The 20,011-nt window shown below is 46.7% G+C and overlaps 3 protein-coding genes across 4 annotated transcripts; 1 reads left to right on the forward strand and 2 right to left on the reverse strand.

Moving 5' to 3' along the window:
• Positions 1-19: 19 nt before the first annotated feature.
• Positions 20-5,852, reverse strand: LOC106741640 (superkiller viralicidic activity 2-like 2). The gene is made up of 10 exons (XM_014613848.1): positions 5,575-5,852; positions 5,371-5,472; positions 4,704-4,946; positions 4,412-4,619; positions 3,969-4,235; positions 2,807-3,638; positions 2,540-2,712; positions 2,025-2,456; positions 1,222-1,759; positions 20-518 (listed from the first exon to the last, which is right to left on the reverse strand). Exons 1-10 carry the CDS (start codon positions 5,676-5,678, stop codon positions 361-363), a joined length of 3,057 nt encoding a protein of 1,018 aa, XP_014469334.1. The 5' UTR covers positions 5,679-5,852; the 3' UTR covers positions 20-360.
• A 695-nt stretch (positions 5,853-6,547) lies between these two features.
• On the forward strand, positions 6,548-9,345 carry LOC106741624 (nuclear pore complex protein DDB_G0274915-like). Its single transcript, XM_014613821.1, is given in 6 exon segments — positions 6,548-6,882; positions 6,964-7,003; positions 7,090-7,261; positions 7,439-7,525; positions 7,609-7,680; positions 7,682-9,345. Coding segments are annotated over 6 exon segments (2,070 nt in total). The 5' UTR covers positions 6,548-6,803; the 3' UTR covers positions 9,302-9,345.
• Positions 9,217-19,833, reverse strand: LOC106741623 (serine-rich adhesin for platelets-like). 2 transcript variants are annotated; one of them, XM_014613820.1, is made up of 8 exons: positions 19,639-19,658; positions 19,090-19,286; positions 18,817-19,008; positions 18,490-18,735; positions 18,354-18,410; positions 11,280-17,464; positions 10,668-10,787; positions 9,217-9,302 (listed from the first exon to the last, which is right to left on the reverse strand). In XM_014613820.1, exons 1-8 carry the CDS (start codon positions 19,656-19,658, stop codon positions 9,294-9,296), a joined length of 7,026 nt encoding a protein of 2,341 aa, XP_014469306.1. In that variant the 3' UTR covers positions 9,217-9,293. The 2 variants fall into 2 exon arrangements, with proteins under 2 accessions (XP_014469306.1, XP_014469305.1); XM_014613819.1 differs by lacking the exon at positions 9,217-9,302 and having other exon boundaries at positions 9,446-10,787; positions 19,639-19,833.
• Positions 19,834-20,011: the final 178 nt, after the last annotated feature.

The following is a 20,011-nucleotide window of genomic DNA, read 5'->3' on the forward strand; positions in this document are numbered from 1 at the left end:
GAAATAAATTGGATGCTGAGAAAAATTACGATACAAAACTTATTAAAATATTGCGACAGCTAGCCTGCGCAAGATTATGGATTGCCAGATTGCAGAGAGACCCTCCTATTTCTCTCATAATTGATTTCGCCCACGGATATGCACCCGCGCTCAACTACAGCCGGAGCCTCAGCATTGGCTGAAGCGTTGACCGTCTTATTCGATCACAGTTGAATTCTCGACGTCATGGGGATATATTTGAGCGAATACCGCCGCTCAAAACACGATCAATACATCGATGGAAGTTATGCAATTTTAAAAAATGCATAGAATGAAGACGAACAGACACTTGGCGACACTAGTAATTCATTCTTACACTCATCATAAATACAAAGAAGCAGCAAATACAATGTCTCGCTTTATAAGTTTGATCGCCTCGCTGAATTTGTTCTCTAGCTCGATGTTTCCGATACTTTTCGCCGCTTGGCACAGCTGCCGAAGCACCTCCTCTAGGCGACGCATACACCTGATAATGGATCCTGAAATGTGTGTGTGTGTGTGTGTACGTATGTAAAATAGACAGAGAACGCCGGAGAATGAGAGATTCGAGCTTGTATCGAATCGTACTTTAAAGTTACGCTTTATGATCATTAATATTATTCGTGAACAAAGAGAAATGTTGTCGCTATTTCTAGCACAGAGTTGCCATGGAAAATGAATTTTGAAATTCCCCGATTTTTCCGATGTTTTCCAAACGACAGTGGAGAATTTTCCACGCCTTTTAACATGTAATCATAAACTTTAACGCTTAGAAGCAGGGATTGCAAGAAAAATAGCTTATATTACTAGAAGCAACACAAATTAAAAATATATAGAAATTAAATGGTCAATGGAGCCGAGAGAAATATGGTTGTTTTAATGTTATATTTAACATTGATATTAACATTATTAATACTATTCTGTGAGAGGGTAAACACGTCCATCGTGTATCGTGAATGTACAAATTTTTTTGCCAAATTGACAGAAAATAAATGAGCATTGGAAGAAAAGAAAAAAAAAGTTGAGAGCATTCGAGGAAATTGTGAGTTCAAACTTTCAGATTTTTTTTTTTTATATCTTTCCCTGACTTTTTCGGGTTCTCTCGGTTTTCCAGGTCTGTGGCAACTCTGCTAGTTTGCCAGTAGTTTTCAAGGAAACAGCTCGTAACTTTACGTGGATTACTGTTATCTTCGAATACCTTACCTTCAAATATATCGGTCATCTTGCAGATTTGTAGGAACGACGCGCCCTTGCACCAAGCGTACATAACGTCCATTAAATACGGCTTGAATCTGTCGACATACGCTTCCTCGTCCAGCTCTAAATTGACCTCCGTCGAGACCTTCGCTATTCTTCGAGCCAAATCTTGCATTTGCCTGAGCGGTCCGCTCAGCTCCTCCGTGCTCTTGGGCATCTCGGTCGACTTTTCGTCGCATACGAAACAACTAATCAACGCCACCATCTGTGGTACGTTCAAAACGTTAAAGAGACCGTTGAAGAGCATCTCTGTCAATAACAATTCGTCGGCACCATTTAGCTCGCAGGCTACGCGTCCTTTCAATTCTATAACGTCCGTCGCCGTGCAATATGCCATCCTTTTTAAAACTCGCTTTCTACACTTGAGCTCGTCCATCTGCAGTATCGACATGGCTTCTTTCAGTTCCTGTTTGGCTTGCTTGAGATTCGCGGCTAGTTCCTCCTTGTGCAAGAACTGCTCGTATATTGCGTTCACGTTGGGGTCCTGTAAAAACAATATATAGCCGACTTGGTTAAAATATATCGGGAACATCCACCATGAATCTTCTCGTCTGAATTGAGCCGTGAAAAATAACAGTCAAGGACAACAGTTCGTGCGATATTTCGAGGAAAACGATGTCCGAGCAGTACCACGCAGTAAGAAAGGATGCTATTCTCCCGGTTCTCTAGGTCTGTGGCAACTCTGTCAATGCCGTCATTTAAAATAAACCATCCCGTGTAACAAATCATCGTTCACTTGTCTCATTTACCTTGTGCAAAGGATGAGCGTAAAGTTTCTCTTCTAGCAATTCGATTTTTTTCACGATATCTTTGAAAGCCTCATCTTGTATTTTCATATCCTCAATGGGATTAAGCAACGGTAGCCCTTCCGGGAATCTCTTCTTCGTCTCTTGTATCGATTTCAGCACGCTTTTCCGGTTGTCAAGCGGCCTAAGGTCTTTCGGATAATGCACCCTGAGTGAGCTTATTTGGGAAATCAAATTATGCACAATCGGAACTACTTCCACGTCACCTTCTTCATTGTCGCGACACGGGATCGGATTGTCCTCTTTTGATTCTTTCGATATACGAAGTAAGACATCGATGACGATGACGGCCTTGTCCTTTACCGGATTTTTCGGATTTCTTTTCTTGAAGTTCACTATGCTGCCCCAATCGAATGTTCCAACATTGTTCTTCACCTGCAACGCGCGCAACAAACGAGTCCGTCGGAGTCTGTCTTTAGACGTGGTTAGGTGTGCGTGCCGACGTGTGAAACACTTACCTGTATCAATCTTCCAGGTTGTAAGAATGGCAGCAAATATTCCGGTTGCGTTAGGAACGATCGGAACTCGCCGCTCAGTCGGTTCAGTCGTTCCCGTATATCATGATACGAAGATATTTCGTCGTATTTCTCAACATTCACCGTATTGTAGGTAGCGTACAGTTCTTTCACTCCTACAAATCAAATCAAGGTGAACACCGTGTGTATACGTGCCTTATCATTATTAACGTTAAAAATATAGAGCCGACATTGTGGTGCACAACTCACTGTTATACAAAGTCGGAATAGAAGATTGGTTCTGAAATTGGAAGAAGCTCCGCTCTAACATGTACTCCGGATTGATTTCTTCGACCCGTAAAAGATTGAGAACCATGTTATATGTCAAGTGGAACGCGGAGTTAATTGGATCGGGCTTCCCTTTGACGATAGCTTTTCCAACGACCGGGCTGACTTGCTCGTCTATCATCAATATAACGATCCCCTTCTCGTCCAGACCTCTTCTGCCGGCACGGCCAGCCATTTGTATGTATTCCCCTGACGTGATCCAACGGAAGTCTTTGCCGTCGTATTTGCGGGGCGCGGTGAACAGGACCGTTCGCGCCGGCATGTTCAAACCCATGGCGAACGTTTCGGTGGCGAAGAGGGCTTTGATCAGGCCTTCGCCGAACAGTATCTCGACCGTTTCCTTCAAGATCGGCAAAAGGCCGCCATGATGGATGCCTATTCCGCGTCGCAAGAGCGGTAGCACGTTTTCCACCTGCGGTAACTTCTTATCCTCGTCGTTAAGGACGTCTATGGCGTTATTGAAGACTTCGTCGACCAACTTCTTCTCCTCCATCGTATTGAAATCCAATTTGGACATTTGCATAGCGTAAATCTCGCAGTCCTTCTTCGAGAAGCTGAAGATTATCACGGGCGCGAAGTTCCTTTCCATGATCATCTTCACCATCTTGAAGATGTTCGTCTGGCCGCTGTTCGACGGACGGAAACCACCTTTACGTCCCTTTGTGTCGCCTTTAGCCGCGTCGCCCATATTTTGCAAGCACGCCATAGCCCTGTTAAAATTCTCTTCCTTGAACTGACCCATCTCGTCCACGACCTGCGTTTTATAAAGGACAAATTTAGCGCACTAAGCTGTGTGTCTTTCGTCAAGTTTACACAAATGCTTCCGCCATTTTTAGCACTTTATGAGTTACATAAGGTAAGGTCTTAATAGAATGGCTGACTTGTACTTTTAAGACAATGTTTTATGCCCAAATTATTATTTTTTATTTTTTTTTTATACAGCGATTTATTATCAATTATAAATGGCTTTTTGATCTAAGACACGAGACAGTCATTGTGCATTATTTAAAGACAAAGACTCAAGGCAAAAAAATTTTGTCTCGAACCGATAAGTCAGCCGTTTGGCTAAAATCCGCGCACTCACCAGATGAATACCGTCGCCGCCCACTGGAAATATATAATGCTGTAACGGTGTAGGCCTGTAGTCCGTGTATACCACGTGGCAGGGTTGTTTGTGCAAGTGCGCTACCCACTCTACGAATTGTCGTGCATTAGGTATGGTAGCGGAAAGAAATACATAATGCACATTGTCTGGTAATAGTATGAGCGTTTCTTCCCAAACCACGCCTCTTTCTTTGTCACGCATGTAATGAATTTCATCGAAGATTACCCAACCGACCTCGCGCATTACCTATATCATTAGTACAATAATTTGTGTAAAAAAACTTAACTAAACCATTTGTATCACACGTATAAAAGAATTTGATTAAGTCGTTTGTATAAAAAGCTAGAAAATTCACCACCAATAGAATTCTCAATCTTGTTGTGATGTTTTATTTCATTTAATTCATTATAATATTAATATACCTCTGAACCTCTATACAGCATATTACGCAGGATTTCGGTAGTCATAATCAGCACGCTAGCTGTAGGATTTATAGTAACATCGCCTGTTACTAGTCCGACATCCTTGAATTCCTCATAAAATTCTCTGTACTTTTGGTTACTCAATGCCTTGATTGGAGTGGTATATATTACTCTCTGTTTGTCTCGAAGTGAACATGCTATTGCATATCTGAAATACAAGATAATAAAAGATTTCAGAAAAAGTTTATCTAAGACAGTGATTTTCCAAAAACAATATGTAATATACACTCACTCGGCCACGACAGTTTTACCAGCTGATGTATGCGCGGAAACCAGAACCGATTGATTGTTCTCAATACATAAAATCGCTTCCTTTTGGAATGGATCGAGTATAAATTTATATTCCTTCGCTGGCTTGCCCTCCTTGCGCTCCAGAGACACATATTCTTGCTCAGGAGGAACAGCAACCTCGTGTGTACAAGCTTCTATAGATTCTATAGTATGTATTTTTATACGACATGCTATTTCTTCTAAACTGAAAATATAGCATGTAATTATTTAGATATAATAGTGAAATAAAAAAGTGTTAACATTATAACTTTAAAATTCTAAATCATATTTTTTAATTACATGGTTATACACATAGTTTGGTGTCCCAAACTAATCTTGGTTTTCATGGTATGCAAATAGAATGGATGAAACTGAACAGAAAAGTCATGTACCATTTTGAAAAACTCGAAATAATGAGGAATTAATGATATAACTTGCACATTGCGGGAATCGAAATTAGTTTGAGACACCCTATATAATCAAGTATAGATAATGTTACAAAATATTTAACATGCAAATTCATAAGAACCATATATTCCAACATATGCCACAGGAAAAAACTATTGTAAAAACTATTGTAAATAATAGTTGGTACAATAATTGTTACAAATAAATAAATAAAATCTTACTTGATATCATCCACGACAGGATCGTGTCGTATTTTCTTAACAAATATTTTATCATCATCTTCGTCATGTTGACGTTTTGCACCTACAGCTGACTCGTTTTTTCTATAAATTTGTTTAAAATAATTGAATAAATCGAGTTACTATAATAGCTTTTAATACAAATTACGACACTTGATTAGGTTAAGTTAAATATCGTGCACTTACTTTAACAGAATGTCTGATTTTGTGGGCAACGGAATTATTTCCACCTCGTCACCCTCTTCGTCGAAGACAGAAAATAAATCATCGATATCATTTTGTGTTGCCATAATTTATAATTATTACTAACTTAATATTTTTTTTAACAACACGTTTGATTATGTTCAACCAACAAGGCTTAGTTCAGTTATGGCTGGAACAACTTAAGGCTCGACTACATCACCATCAATTAGGTTAAAGATACAACGAGGCTGAAATATTCTTCACCGTTAATCTTCCTTTAAGCTGAACTGACCACGCTAGTTTAAAAAATTACGTACACATTGAAGCATATGAAATATACGTACAAGTTCTCAGGGAGAATTCATACTTGATAGGAAAACAGAAAGCAGAAAGGTAACAGCCAATCAGAACTCGCGCTGGTAGTAAGCAATAGATAAAACAGAAACTATTGACTACCAGTTCTGATTGGCTGCTGCTTTTCTGCTTTTTGCTTTTCAAAGTGTTAATTTTTCCTCACTCTACTAATTGGTCTGTTTTTTATAGCTACACTGCTGAATTTGTGCAATAAGTTAGAACGAGATAAAATATACTAGTCTCATTCTAACTTATCAAGTGTTGACCAATGAAATTACAAATATTCTAGTTAATTCGCTAACAAATATATTCCTATTGCCCATTGTAGACTACGCTTTAAAGATATGCAATCGATCACCTGATTGGTTAAATTTCAATATGAGCTTTAAGAAATTGACCAATCGCAATCGATTATTCTTCTCCCATTCGATTGGCCAATTTCTTACGGCTTAAACTTACTACACTTATTGTAGATCCGGTTTTACTTAAGTGCAGTCTACAATGGACAGTAGGAGTGTATTCATAAGAAGTAAGAATAAGAAATTGACCAATCACATTCGAATATATGGAGAATAATCGACTGATTGGTTAATTTCTTACTTTTACTCATAAACATACTACTGTCGCCCATTGTAGACTATGTTCAGTGAAAGGATTTATTTTTCTGCATTCTAACTTATTTTTGATCTTCAGAAAAAGTAGGGTTGAAGAGTGCCTGACATCTTTCAAACGGAAGAATAAAAAAAAAGTTTTTCAGGAAACAAACGAGAGAGGACAATTGCGACGTTTTTATTGTTGGTTAAGTTGTATAATATTTATTAGTTATTAGAGAAAGAATGTAAAAAAAGTGTTTATGTACAGTTTCATAGGTGTGTAAAATGGTTATCTGCAAGTTCTATCGGCAAGGTAATTGCCGTTACGGGCAATATTGTCAATTTGAACATGTTAATCATTTCGGTAAGGCAAACAATGACGATAGTCTCCAGTTATATCACACTTGCCACATGAGTAATATATAATTACTAACTTTCGGAACAGGTGGTCCCAAAACAGACTTATACAATGAGGATGAAATTGCGTAAGTATCACAAGAATTTGTTACAATTACTCGTTTATGAGATAAAATTAATTTTTATCATTTTCTCTATTTCTGTGTAATTCTAGGGTCATTGTGGCAAAGGAGGTCCTTCTTGCTGAAAGAGGTGGACAATGGTTATTGTCATGTTTTGCGCCGCTCAAGGAACGTCCTAGTATTCCAGGTATGGAGGACTTGTCTCCAGAAGAAGTTCGATGGGAGATGTACCAGGCTCAAAAAAGTGGCATGGTTGAGCAAGCAGTCAGTAAAACTTATATATATACACACACATCCACACATATATACGTATAAATTATTTAAAGGAAAAAAAAAAATTTGACAGCAAAGAATCTAAATATTTGTTCTATTTGAATATTCTATTAAAATATATTTGTGATATGTATAATATATCAAGCTGCTTTAAAAATTGATATCTAGAAACTGCATTTCCAACAATTGTGCCAAGATATGAAGGCCAAGAGAGACGCGCTGAAAAATCCTAATCGAGAGACAGTAACCATGTTGGTATGTTGTGTCACGATTCTCCTTTCATAGTTATTCTCACCAGCTGACCAATCTTGTATTAATCGTCAAGTGTTTCGTTTCAGAAAAAGCTTTTGGGAAGTGGTCAAAAAGGTGAGTTGGACGAAAGTAACGCCACGCAACTGGGAGATCCTTCAATTCCCTTTTCTTGCAGCTCCTCAGTTGGGTTTAGCCAACAGCACACCGGCTAACAACGTGTTTGGTAAGCAAACATTCGGCGTGCAAAACAACAATTCGTTCAGCGGAGGCTTCACTTCCACGGGCAACGCGTCGATATTCGGGAGGTCCAACAACAACAATGCAACGCCCATGTTCGGCGGCACGCCGACCTTTGGGAACAACCTCGGCTTCAGCACCACGGCGAACACCAGCTCTATTTTCAGCGGGACTACGAACACGCCGACGTTCGGGGCCGTCGCGTCGCAGACCAATTCCATTTTCGGCGGAACGTCCCAGGGCATATTCGGCCAACCGACGAGCAACAACGTGTTCGGCGGCACGGGCCAGTTGAGCTCGCAGTCGACCACGTCGGCGTTCGACAGTGGCGGTGCGACGTCCTCCACCTCGTTGTTCAACAACCCGATGACTTCCCAGGCGAACACTTCTTTGTTCGGCGCGACGCAGACCAGCACCAGCGCCAGCTTGTTCGGCGGCACGTCGAACACCCAGACGAACTCGGTCTTCGGCGCGGCCACGTCTTCCGCCGGGCCGTTCAACGCCAGCTTATTCAGCCAGCCGAAGACCTTACCCGCCTTCGGCGGAGCGCCAGTTTTCGGAGGAGCAGCGACCAACTACACCGGCAACTCCGGCTCGATATTCGGTGCATCCGCGCAACAACAAACATTCGGTACTCCCGCGATATCGTCGAGCGGAATCTTCGGCACCGGGTCGGCGGCCACCACGACGCCGGCCTTCGGAGCATCCGCCGCCGCTGCCATGACACCGGCCTTCGGCACGCCCGCCGCCGCCGTCGCCGCCACTACGACGCCGGTCTTCGGAGTGTCCACCTCCACGACGACGCCGGCTTTCGGCGCATCCGTCGCCGCCACGGCGCCCGCTTTCGGCGGGACCACTACGACGCCGGCCTTCGGTCTGACTCAGCAGCAACAACCTGTCGCTAACACTTTCAGCACCACGGTGTCCACCCCGAGCGTCTTCGGCGCGCAGAACACCGGCACCACCATACCAGTGGGGAACAACGCGCCGTTCGGGGAGCCGGTGAGCAGTCCGTTCGTCACCGCGCCGAGTTCGCAGTTCGGTTCTACCAGCACGACCTCGGCGCCGTTCGCCAGCGCCGGCTTTGGCCTGCCGGCGAACACGAGCGATACCTTCGGGACCGCCGTCACGTCTTCCAATCCGTTGTTCGCGAATGCGGGAGCCACCTTCGCCTCCTCGAACGCGACGAGTGCCGCGTCGTTCCCCGCGCCGATATTCGGTAACGCGACGTTCGGCGCGATTAATACCACCATGGCTACCACGGCGACGACAACGGCGACGTCGGCGATTGTCGCTAACCCATTCGCGTCCCGGACAACACAGCAGGGCGGCACACCGTTCGGCAACGTCGCGCAAAGTCAGCTTAACGGCAGCCCGTTCGGCAACACGCCGCTCGCCGTTACGGTAACCAGCACTATCATCGACGACAGCATTTACAGCACGGAAGACGCGTTAACCGACGACGAGAAGAGCATGTTCCTGGCGGAGAAGTTCGTTATCGGCAAGATACCGCTGAAACCTCCCACGAAGGATATCAAGTGACCTGATGGGGATTACGGATTGTCAGCGATAGCTGCAGCGAGCGCGCAGTGTGACGAAGATGTTTCTGATATACTTGAAAGCATCTCGTCGATCTGTGAGGTTAATCACGACTGAAGGGGGAAAGGAAAACTTTGGCCCGATGTATATTACGTTGTTTCTTCTGTATGAACGTTTTTTTTTTTTAAGTTAATTAATTATACAGTTATTTACATATGTACAAAAAACGTTGACTGATCGTATCACAAACAACAAGTCTATGAACTCATTCATAGACTTTTATAATAGATTGCTACGGATGGAAGGACAGGAGTAGGAGGAGCATGTGGTGAGATACGCTATTATTAAACTGCATGTTTTCCAAAATGCAAGTAACACGCAGGATGACGACCGACCGACGGGTAACACGTCGTTCCTGTAGAAACTTCGCAAACGTTGCGAATTGTTTCCCCAGGAATTAGCAGAGCCGAAACTTTATTCGCTTCGTCTCCTTTACACTTCATACTTTTGCCGTAACTTTATAACGAAGTATAAAGCGAAGCAGCGTATTCGATTTGTGACTCAATTTGATGCGGGCAACGTTCCCGCTAATCATTGCCAGAAATCTGTGATATACGTAATATGAACTGTACAGGGTGTCCCATTTGAATGAAAACAGTAGAATATCTTGAAAACGAAGCAATTGACAAAAAAATTCAGACGACAGACTACAGAAGTTGTAGAGGGATATAAGTTAGTAACCTTAACTTCAATGTATAGTAAATAATTGAAAGTCATTCCAAGATTAACTTAATTTTTTTTTATGATATTTGGTTTCTTTTTAACATAAATCTATTCCTTCGTTCATTCTGTGTGTAAAAGTATTAAGGTAAGATTATGTGAATAGTGAATATATTATATGATACTTCACGATATTTTACTTTTTACTTCGATATTCTTCAGTATAAAATAGGAAATATCTCAAAGTATTCAATTTTCGATCACATTGTCACAAAATTATATAACGAAGTTAAGGTCACCAATGTCCTCCTCTAAACCAGGCAATTTTTGTCTGAACCATTGTTTTTTGTCAATTGCATTTTCAAAATATTCTACTCTTTCCATTAACATGGAACACCCTGTAGATTTCTATAAATACTGGCAGCGATTGGTGGAACGCCGCCCCGAGTCGGGTCGCAAATCGAACAGTTACAAGGCGCGTTTCGGCACCCGGCGGACTCACGTATACTTATTTTTTTTTCAATATAGAACATGTTGGAGCCGAGTTTGCACAGCAAAGTTACCGACACTGTCGGACACCCTGCATATATATGCTATTCCTAGGCTCACGTGATCGAACGCGGACCGTGTGTAGATTCTATAAACACACCTGCGGTAAATGACACAGGGAGTTCGACGGGTAATTAGTTCGTTGCGTGTAAGTCGTAGGCTGGTTGGACGTCTGCGAGAGACCAGGTGGTATACCATTCGAAGGTTTATAGCCGGTAACCTGGAACAGCAACGGAGACCGCGTTAATTCACGAGAAATCGTACTTGGACGAGTACGGGAGGAGACACGGCGATTGCCAGTTTTAGAGTACATTTCTATTTTAAGCTATCTCTTGATGCAAACTTGACATTTGTAGAATTCTTTTTTTTTGTAAAGATTAGTCAGGATCCCACGCTACAAGAATTATATAGGAAAATAAGATATATCCCGTTCGAAATAAAGTATCGTACTGGAATAATAAAAATCGCAGTAACTGGCTAGGCGCAGAAAGTGAATTGTGAAATTTCCTGACTTTTCCATATACTTTTCACACGATAGCGGAGAATTTTCCGAGCAATGTGCATTCTTAAACTTCAACATATATAGAAACAGGAAAGGTGTAGTAACTTGATGCGTTACGACGTGTGTTCTAGGATTAAGTATGCCGTACTAATCACCGTACCCCTTCCGTACCTGGCGCTCGATTAAGGGCTGGACGGCTCGGGCGCTCACCTTGTCGTTCATTTCTGGGAATATCGTGCTCAGGTTGAAATTCGTGAGACTGGTGCCTGACGGATGATGCGGCATCGTCATCGGATTGCTCGAGACGATCCCACCTCGCACCATGTTGGAGTTCATGGGGAAGCCGGGCGCGCCTACGACCGCGACACCCTGAGCCCCGGCCACGGCCGACGGCGGCGGCGGAAGACCGTTCGCAGTCTTGGCGTACACGTTCGTCTGCGGGTGATTCTGGTAGAGGGGGTTGGCGTGGGGCGGCGGTGGCGGCGGCGGTGGCGGCGGCGGTGGCGGCGGTAGGAAGCTGGTCGAGTGATGATAGTCCTCCAAGGGCGAGTTGATGCCGGACAGGGGGAACTCGAGGTTCTGCATCGGGCCGTCGAGGCCCTTCCGCTTGCCCTTCTTCGCGGCGGTCGTGTACGATCGTTTGTCGCAGTTGGGGTGCTTCCCGTAGTGCGGATGGTTCTTCGCCGAGTTGCCGCTGCTGGAGCTCGTGTTCGCGCTGGACGTGTTGACGGTCGAGCTGGCGCTCGACGTGCTCGTCACGTTCGGCAGCAGGAAGCTGTTCGCCTCGACGTAATCGGTCGTCGTCGCGTTCTCGTGGAGCGGCATCATGTAGCTGTTGGACGCGTTGGAGATGCTGGTGATGAAGTTGCTCGAGGGATAGATGGAGTTGGCGTTGGACGAGTAGGCGGCGTAAGAGTTGAAGTTCTGATTGACCACCTGGCCGTAGCCGGTGCCGTCGTCCGCGCTCGGGAAGTAGTTGATCGGCATCACCGCGGCGTCGGCGGTGGATAAGCCGCTCTGGAACTTGTTCTGCGGGTAGTTCGCCGTGAACTTGATCGACGCGTGCTTATCTTGGTGGCCGCCGTCGTGAACGCTGGTGCCGATCAGCGCTTCCGCCGTGTAGTTGCTCTTGCAGTTCCTACTTCTCCAGTGCACGTTGTTCTGCTGGTACTTCTGCTGCTGTTGCTGCTGCTGCTGCGGTGGTTGCTGGTAGTTCTGCTCTGTGAACACGTGCCCGGATGACTTCTGCTCTTCGTGCCGCTGATGTAAGCTGTCGTTGGTCGTCGTGGACTTGCGAATGTCCATCTGCCGCTTGCTGGTCGTCCTGGGACTCGTGTTGCTCTTCCTCTGGTGCTTCCTCGCCTGTTGTTGCTGCTGCTGTTGCTGCTGCTGCGAATGCTGATGTTGGTGCGGATGATGGTGCGGGTGATGCTGATGCTGCTGATGATTCTGCTGCTGATGGGACTTCTCCGCCTTCTCGTGCTCCACGAGCTGGCTCACGGACAGGAAGGTGGAGGCCGGATGCTGCGCGTTCTGCGGGTTCAATATCGCGTGGAAGTCCCGGCCCTGCACGTTCGCCTCCTTCTCCTTGATCACGTCCTTGCTGGACTCCGCGGTGACCCTCGACGACGGCGTAGCGCCGAACAGGAAGTTCTGCTTTTCCGTCAGATTGGCGCCGAGATCGAGATCGCTCACCAGGGTCTGCAGGCTCGACGGCACGATGTGCTGGTCGATGCACTTGACCGACTGCCCGACCTGCTCCACGTTGTGCACGCCGCTCTTCGTCGGCGACCACGGGAACGGCTGGTCCTCGGTGGAAAAGAAGTTGTCGGCCGGCCGCTTCGGCTCGTTGCTCTGCAGGACCGGCAGGTTCGAGAAACTATGAGCGGCCACGTCGTAGTTGTTGTAGAACTGATTAGGCGTGCCCTGATTGTAGTTGGGCGTCTGGCCGAAGAGGTTGTTCGGGCAGAACTCCAGCTCCTTGCCGATCGGCGGCAGGATAATGTCGATGTTGGCGTTGTGCTTGACCTCGGGCGTCATCATCCAGTTGACCGGCGCCTTGATCGCATGCTGATGCTGGTTCCCCTTGGACTTGTTGCCGCCGCTGTTGGCGTTGTTGTGCGATTGCTGCTGCTGCTGTTGCTGCTGGCCGTGCTTCACGTCGCTGTTGTAGCTGCTGCCGCTGTCATGCGGCAGACCCGGGATCTGACTTTGGCTCAACGTCTGGTACTTGTGTTGATTCTGCTGCTGAGCCTTCTCGACGTACTTGAAGTTCGCGCCGGCGTAGGCCTCGATGGAGTACTTGATCTGCACGTTGTTGTCCGCCAGGTCGAAGTTGATCTGAGGCTCGTAGCTCGGCATGCTGTACACGGCCTTCTCTTGCTTGGACGACAGACTCTGGTGACTCTTCGCCGTGTGCTGTTGTTGCTGCTGCTGCTGATCCGCCATGGCGTTGTATTCGTTCGACATGTAGTCCGTGTCCATGGCGTACTTGTTCTTGCTCTTGCCGGCGTCAGGATACTTGTACTCATTGCCGGCCTGTTGACCCTGCATCCTGTTCTGCTTCGCGACCGTGGACGCGACGTTCGTAGGGTCGTTCCTACTCTTCGACGGGTCGACGAAGGTCTGCTTCTGCGACTCGATCTTCCCCCTCGGCTTGTCCATGCCGGGGATCGTCGAGTTGCTGCTGGGATAGTTGTCGCCACCTGTCAGCACCTGATTGGTGAAGCTCGGGTTCTCCTTGTGCAGAGGCACGTAGCTGTAGTTCTCGCAGATATTCTTCGCCTCGGCGTTGTCGCTCGGATGCGCCTGCTCGAAGTGCAGATTGTGACCGTTGGACGTCGGCAAGAGCGTCGTCCACGACACGATGTTGGACGAATTGTGGGCGATGGTGGTGGTGGACTTGGCGTAGTTCACGGTAGCCGTGCTCTGCTCGTAATTCGACGTGCTGACGAACGTCTGCTGTTGCGTGTAACGCGGCACCACGCTCTGCTGCTGCACCGCTGTCGACTTGTTGGCCATGACGGCGTTGCCCGACGACGCCACGACGCTGCTCTTCTTGTCGTCCTTGCTGGAGTAGGAGACGTAGGCGTGCGCGTCGGCGCCGAGAATATTGCGCTCCGCCTGGCCGGAGCTCATCGCCTCCTTCACCTCGTACTGGAACGACTGGACGAACTGCTCCACGTCCAGCTTCTTCGCGGAGGCGTAGCCCGCGGAGTCGGTGCGCACGTGAGCGTGTTGCTCCTGCAACTTCGAGCCGAGGACGCCGAGCTTCGTCTCTTGGCTCACCGCCGGATTGTCCGAGGTGTCGGTGCTCTTGCTCAACTTGGAGTAGCTTCCCCGTTGGAAGGGGTTCTCCGAGGAGTTTTGGCCCGCGGCCTTCGTAGCGGCGTAGCCTTGGTTCCGCGACGTGGCGTTCGCCTCGCCGTCGGTGGCGCCCGACGCGAACGATATCGAGTCCTTCTGCGTCTTCGCTTGATCCGCCGCGAAATCGTTGTGGGAGCTCGCGATCACGTGCTCCTTCTTATGGACGGGGAAGGCCTGCTGAGTAGCGCTCAGACCCAGCAGCACGTGGCTCTCCTTGGTGGTCTGACTGTAGACAGGCTGCATGTCCTGAGGGGGGAGAATCGGAAGAGAGGATTCTTTGGCTTGAGCGGAGTAGCTCTGCAGGCTCTGCGAGGTCGCGGGAAGACTTCGGTCGACCGGATTCGCGTAATCGCCGGGCCGGTGGTCGGAGACGATGCCGGAGTGATCGATGAGCGCGTCCTTGCTGTGCGACGGGTAGATCGCGACGTTGTGCAACGTTGAGCTCTCCTTGTCCTTCGGGTAGTCCATCTGCAGGGAGCGCAGGGACGAAGAGTTGGTGATCGCGTTGTCCAGGCGCGCAGCGCTCAACATATTCTGGGAGCCGTCAGCGTCGATCCGCGGCACGACGGTGGGATTCGAGTCCTGTGTGGTCGCGTGGGCGTTCGTGAACACCGACGAGGTCGGCTGCAACGTATTGCTGAGACTGTTACCGACCACCGTCGAGTAACTCGGCAGGAAGTCCTGCAGTCCCGACGAGTACGTCACGTCGGGGATGCGACTCGTCGCGGCAGCCTGAGACGTGCAGTCCGCGACGTTGCCCTTGCCGCTGTCCGTCGACGTGGAGACGTTGGCGTTGCTCAGCGTGGTATCGGCCACGGTCACGTGATTCGCCGTCAACTGAACCTGTCGACTCGGGTTCGACGTCAGAGCCGGGGGATTGCCGGCGATGCACGCAGAGTCGACGGCGGGGAAATTCACCGCAGAAGTGTGAGCGGAGAAGGTGCTGGTGGTCGCCACGGGCTTCTCCATGCTCGTCGCCAGGCAGGTCTGCACTATCTTGTACGGCTCTCGCAGCGTCTCCTCGTTCACCACCTTCGGCAGGCTCTTGGCGCACTCGACGGGAAGGATCAGCTCGGGATTCACCGGACTCACGGGCGCGCCGCCGCTCTGCTTCTCCTCGCAGGACGCCTTTAGCCGCTTCTCCGCGATCGCGTGTGACGTCTTGATTTTGAAGCTGTTCGGCTCCATCGCGCCGATCTGCAGCAACATCGGCGGAGTCTGGCTGTGGTACTTGAAGTCTTCCTTCATGTCCTCGTCCAAGACCTCGGTTTTGCCGTTCAGGGACGTCACCAGCGGAAAGGCCATGAGAAACGCCGCCGTGGGCGACATCGATTCCGGATTGTGCGAGCTGGAAGGTACCTGCAGGGATGCGAATATATCGTTGTCCAGGTCGGAGTGTAAGCCGTCCGACCTGTTGCCGCCGATCGGCACGAACGTGTTCTCGTTCGTGTACGACAACGACTTCGACATCTCGTCCTTCTTCGTCAATTTAGCGTCATCGTTCACCACGGCTAACAATGACGCCGACGATGACGAAGACGAGGACGAGGACGACGAGGACGAGGAGGACGATGACGACGACGATACCGCAGCCTCGACGATGCTCGCGCCCGCGTCAGGCTTCATCGTCGTCGTCGTGTTCGTGTCCAAGTTCAGGATGATCTTGTTGCTCTCTGCGCTCATCGCGTCGCTGACTTGTTGCCGCTCCTTCGCCGTCGTGACGTGCAGCAGACTGTCGAAGTGCGTGCCCAAATTGCACACCTCCTTCGAGCCTTCCGAGCCGACGGCCTTCTCCACCGCCTCAACGTCCGTCAAGGTGGACTTCGAGGCCAGTTGTTCCGCGCCTTCGCCGCTCTTCTCCGCTATACCGTCTATCGACATATTGAAGTCGTTGGACGAGCGATCAGGAGCTTCCGCTTCGCGTGCTTTCAGCAACTCGCCCGAGAACTTGTCCGAGACGTCGGACGGCGCGACGATGTCCTCGTTCGTCTTCTTGTCCATCTCAAAGCAGCCGGTGTCCACTATGTTCATCAGCTTCGACACTTTGGAAGAGGCTTCCTCGCGATCCACGTCCGCAGCCATCGGAGTCGCCTCGTTCACGCCGGACTCCTTCTCGTTATTCGCAGCTGTGTGCTCCTCTTGTATGTCCTCGCCTATCTTCTCTATAACGTGCTTCAAGCTCTCGATGGACTTGCAGGTGGCGGTGAAGTCTGACGCCTTCGAGGTCGCGAGCTGAATGCCGTCTTCATTCTCCTTCCGTTTCTTGTCCTCCGGCTCGTCCGCGGAGTCGAGCTCCGAGGACAAACCGCGCTTAAGCGTGCCCTTCCGCACCACGGTCGTGCCGCCATCGTCCTGGCTTTTCGCAGCCGAGTCCTTCGGCGATTTCTTCTCGTTACTCTCTTCGATCGTCTCCGTCGCGCTCTGCACGCTCCGGTGGCTCTTCGAGTGGCTCCTATTACCCTTCGCTTTCACTTCCGACTCTTTCCTATTCGCGTTCTCCTTAGGCTTCTCCACCTTGTCCTTGTGTATCGCCGGGATAGGCACTTTGTAAGTCATCGTCGTCTTTGTGACCTCCTTGCCTTTCGGCAGTATACCCTTATGCCCGCCGATCTTCGTGGCGTTGATTATGTTCTTCACGTTGGACGCCCAATTGTGAGAATCAACCACCATATTCGCGCGGATGCTCGGCACGGTGTTCAGAGTGACCTTCTGCACGGTGTTGATCAGCGCGTGATTGCATATGGAGACGGTGTTCTGGACGCCATTCGGTAAGGGCTGCATCACGATCATCTGACTCTGCTGCGTGCTGCCGAGAATTATCGGGTTCGCAGGCGCCTGTTGCGTGTTCACGATGATATTCGATGTCATCGGCGTCACCAGCGGCATCAGCTTTCCACCGGACAAAATGAGCGTATTGGGGGCCAAGTTTGTGACGGTGCTGGCTATCTGCGGCAACGCCGACTTTTTCTCGTCTTTGCGCTTGCTTTTCTTCCTCAACGCTTTTTGCGACTCGGCGGCTTTCTTGTCCGCTGCAAGCAAAAGGTCGTCTGTAATATGATAACTGCTCGCGCGGTGGGGTCTGAGACAGATATTTCTTGGCCAAAATTCATTTTATCGAAGTTTCACCTCGAGCTGATATGAATACAGTTTTATGTCCTGTAATCAAATAATCATAAATTGTTATCATTCTTCGCTTTTACCGCCCATTGGCAAATATGATGTTATAAACATTGCTCATTCAAAGGTAAGTTTCAGTCACATCTATCACAAGCTGTCGAAATTGTGCTACATATTATATATTTGATAATAATTGTAGCATTATATATATACGTTTTTCATACACTGGAACATGCCTCAATGTAAATAATTTCACATTTTGTAAGGTTTTTTTTTTATTTCTGAAGTGAAGTAACAATGAAATTTATTATTGAAATATGCATAACCCGAAAATGAAAAAGTATATTATCGTTAATAATTTAGGGAAGGTTTTAAAAGTTTCTGAAAAAACAAAAGTTATATAATAATTGCCGAAATTTATTTACCATTGAAATCTATTATATTGCCTGCATCTTTTGAAAATAATTGACCTTTTCTTGATCCATGTAATATGTTTTATCGGATTCTGGAGTTTGGAGCAATTAAGGAATAAAAGTATTGGACTAAATGATGTAAAATTCTCTGTAGAAAAGTAGAAACTGTTAATAAGAAAGTCGAGTTATTTTGTATTCATCTGAAAAGCAAGTGGTTTAAATATAGCAGAAAACTAGTACAGTTTGAAGTTAAAAGTTCCAAATGGTTATCAAAACATTTTCTGCGTACAAGAAATCATATTTATCAAGATCCCGAATTCTGGCCAAAAACTTTGATTTCCAGACCATTGTGCGTTAGTTAGGAGTATACAGATAATTTTGTACTAACCAGTCTTCTTCTTTGCATTTAAGTGCGTGCTAGTTGTGCTCGCCTCGTTGGTAGAACCTGAATTGAAACATAGGAATGATATCAATCGGCGCGCTTATCGATACTGAACTGTGGAAGTTTCAAAATTTGTTTGTACCATTTTGACAACGCTCTGTTTCCTTCGATCCATTGTCAGCTATGCTACTTGTACTATCGGAATTATAGTTTTTACCATTGGCACAATTCACTCGATTCTCTTGATTCTCTATGGAATTGCAGATAGTCTTAGCGATAGCAGCTTCTTCGGACAGCTTTTTTGGAGTAGACGATGTCACGGATTTTCTCTTAGAAGGCACTTTAAATTCTACAGGTTTCTCCTTCCTTTTCTTCTCTAAACTCTTTTCTATGAACGACAAGGGAAATTTTCATAATAGCAGACGTCTTTAAACTACTACATACATATTGTATGTAAATAATCACATACTTTCTTCAATCTTATCAAAATATTTCTCTACATCATCAACATTAATTTTATTCGACCATTTCAGAGGAGATATTTTCTCAAGAGCTGGCTCAGCTGGCACAGAAATTCCAGCTTCTTTAAGAAGACTTGATAATAACTGTGTACGAGACATTAGCTGATTTACGAGCTTCTTCAAACGAGCCAATTCTTCTTCTGTAAAATCAAGATACAGTTACATTATTTAAATTTAAAGAAATCTTGTTTTATATTCATGCACAGGAATAGATTACATACTGTGTGCTTCGGAAGCATGAGTAGAGAATAACTCCTCAGTACGACTATGGAGGTCTTTTATATAGTTCGATGCATGGATAAGAATATCGACTTTGTTGCGTTTGCGACCTTCTTGATGCGGAGGTAGCAGATCTGCTAGAGTTTTGAAGTATGCATTCATACGTTTTCTTCTGTCTCGCTCCCATGTTTTTGCTTTGCTATAAAATTATTAAAAAAACATCGACAAATAAAATATTTCGACGGAAAAAATAAATAACATCAGAATTGTTCACTCTGAGGGATATATTTCGGAGGAATTTAAACATTTTGGCACAAGAGAAATGGGTTGTGTTTAAACAATTGAATTGAAAGTAAATTAGAACGGAGTAAAAATCGAAATATTTCTGCGATAACACATTCGAAAGCGTGGTCGAAAATGCTAAAATATTTTCATTGTGATTCTAGTACGCAGTTTCCAATTTATTTAGAATTTTGACACTAGGAACCACAAGTGAGGAGTTCTGACGACCAAGTGGCAAGGTTAGAAAGTCATGATAAATCTGTATTTACGTGTTCTCCTTTCGTGGCATAATTTATCCGTTTGACATCGTTTCGTAAAAACAGGGCGCTGCGAAAAACGCTGGTGCGTCACTCGCAACTGACATTACGCGATCATTGGAATTGCCTCCGTAATTGTGACATTTTGATATACCACTGATACTTCTGCAAAAACATGAAACGACCAACAGCTACACCGAGAATAAGAACAAGTGAGATGATAAACTCGAATTATTATTACAGCAGGCCTCGTGTCTGGATGTTCGTACATCATAACTGTTGATTATTCGAGGTAGAACTCAAAAGATCGTCCGACTTGCCGTTGAATCATACCACTGGAAGATGAAAGGCCATTCGCCTGGCCTGCCATTGAGCTGTACCTGAG

The sequence above is a fragment of the Dinoponera quadriceps genome, unplaced genomic scaffold, assembly GCF_001313825.1.
Source record: "Dinoponera quadriceps isolate SergipeBrazil2010 unplaced genomic scaffold, ASM131382v1 scaffold586, whole genome shotgun sequence".
Taxonomy (NCBI): Eukaryota; Metazoa; Arthropoda; class Insecta; order Hymenoptera; family Formicidae; genus Dinoponera; species Dinoponera quadriceps.

Coding starts and splice junctions, on each gene's coding strand:
- LOC106741640 (XM_014613848.1), bottom strand. CDS start 5,678: ATGGCAACACAAAATGATATCGATGATTTATTTTCTGTCTTCGACGAA. Junction 4,947..5,370: donor CCTGTCGTGGATGATATCAA/GTAAGATTTTAT, acceptor CTATATTTTCAG/TTTAGAAGAAATAGCATGTC. Junction 4,620..4,703: donor GGTAAAACTGTCGTGGCCGA/GTGAGTGTATAT, acceptor CTTGTATTTCAG/ATATGCAATAGCATGTTCAC.
- LOC106741623 (XM_014613819.1), bottom strand. CDS start 19,658: ATGCCACGAAAGGAGAACAC. Junction 19,009..19,089: donor TCATGCTTCCGAAGCACACA/GTATGTAATCTA, acceptor TTGATTTTACAG/AAGAAGAATTGGCTCGTTTG. Junction 18,411..18,489: donor AACAGAGCGTTGTCAAAATG/GTACAAACAAAT, acceptor GTTTCAATTCAG/GTTCTACCAACGAGGCGAGC.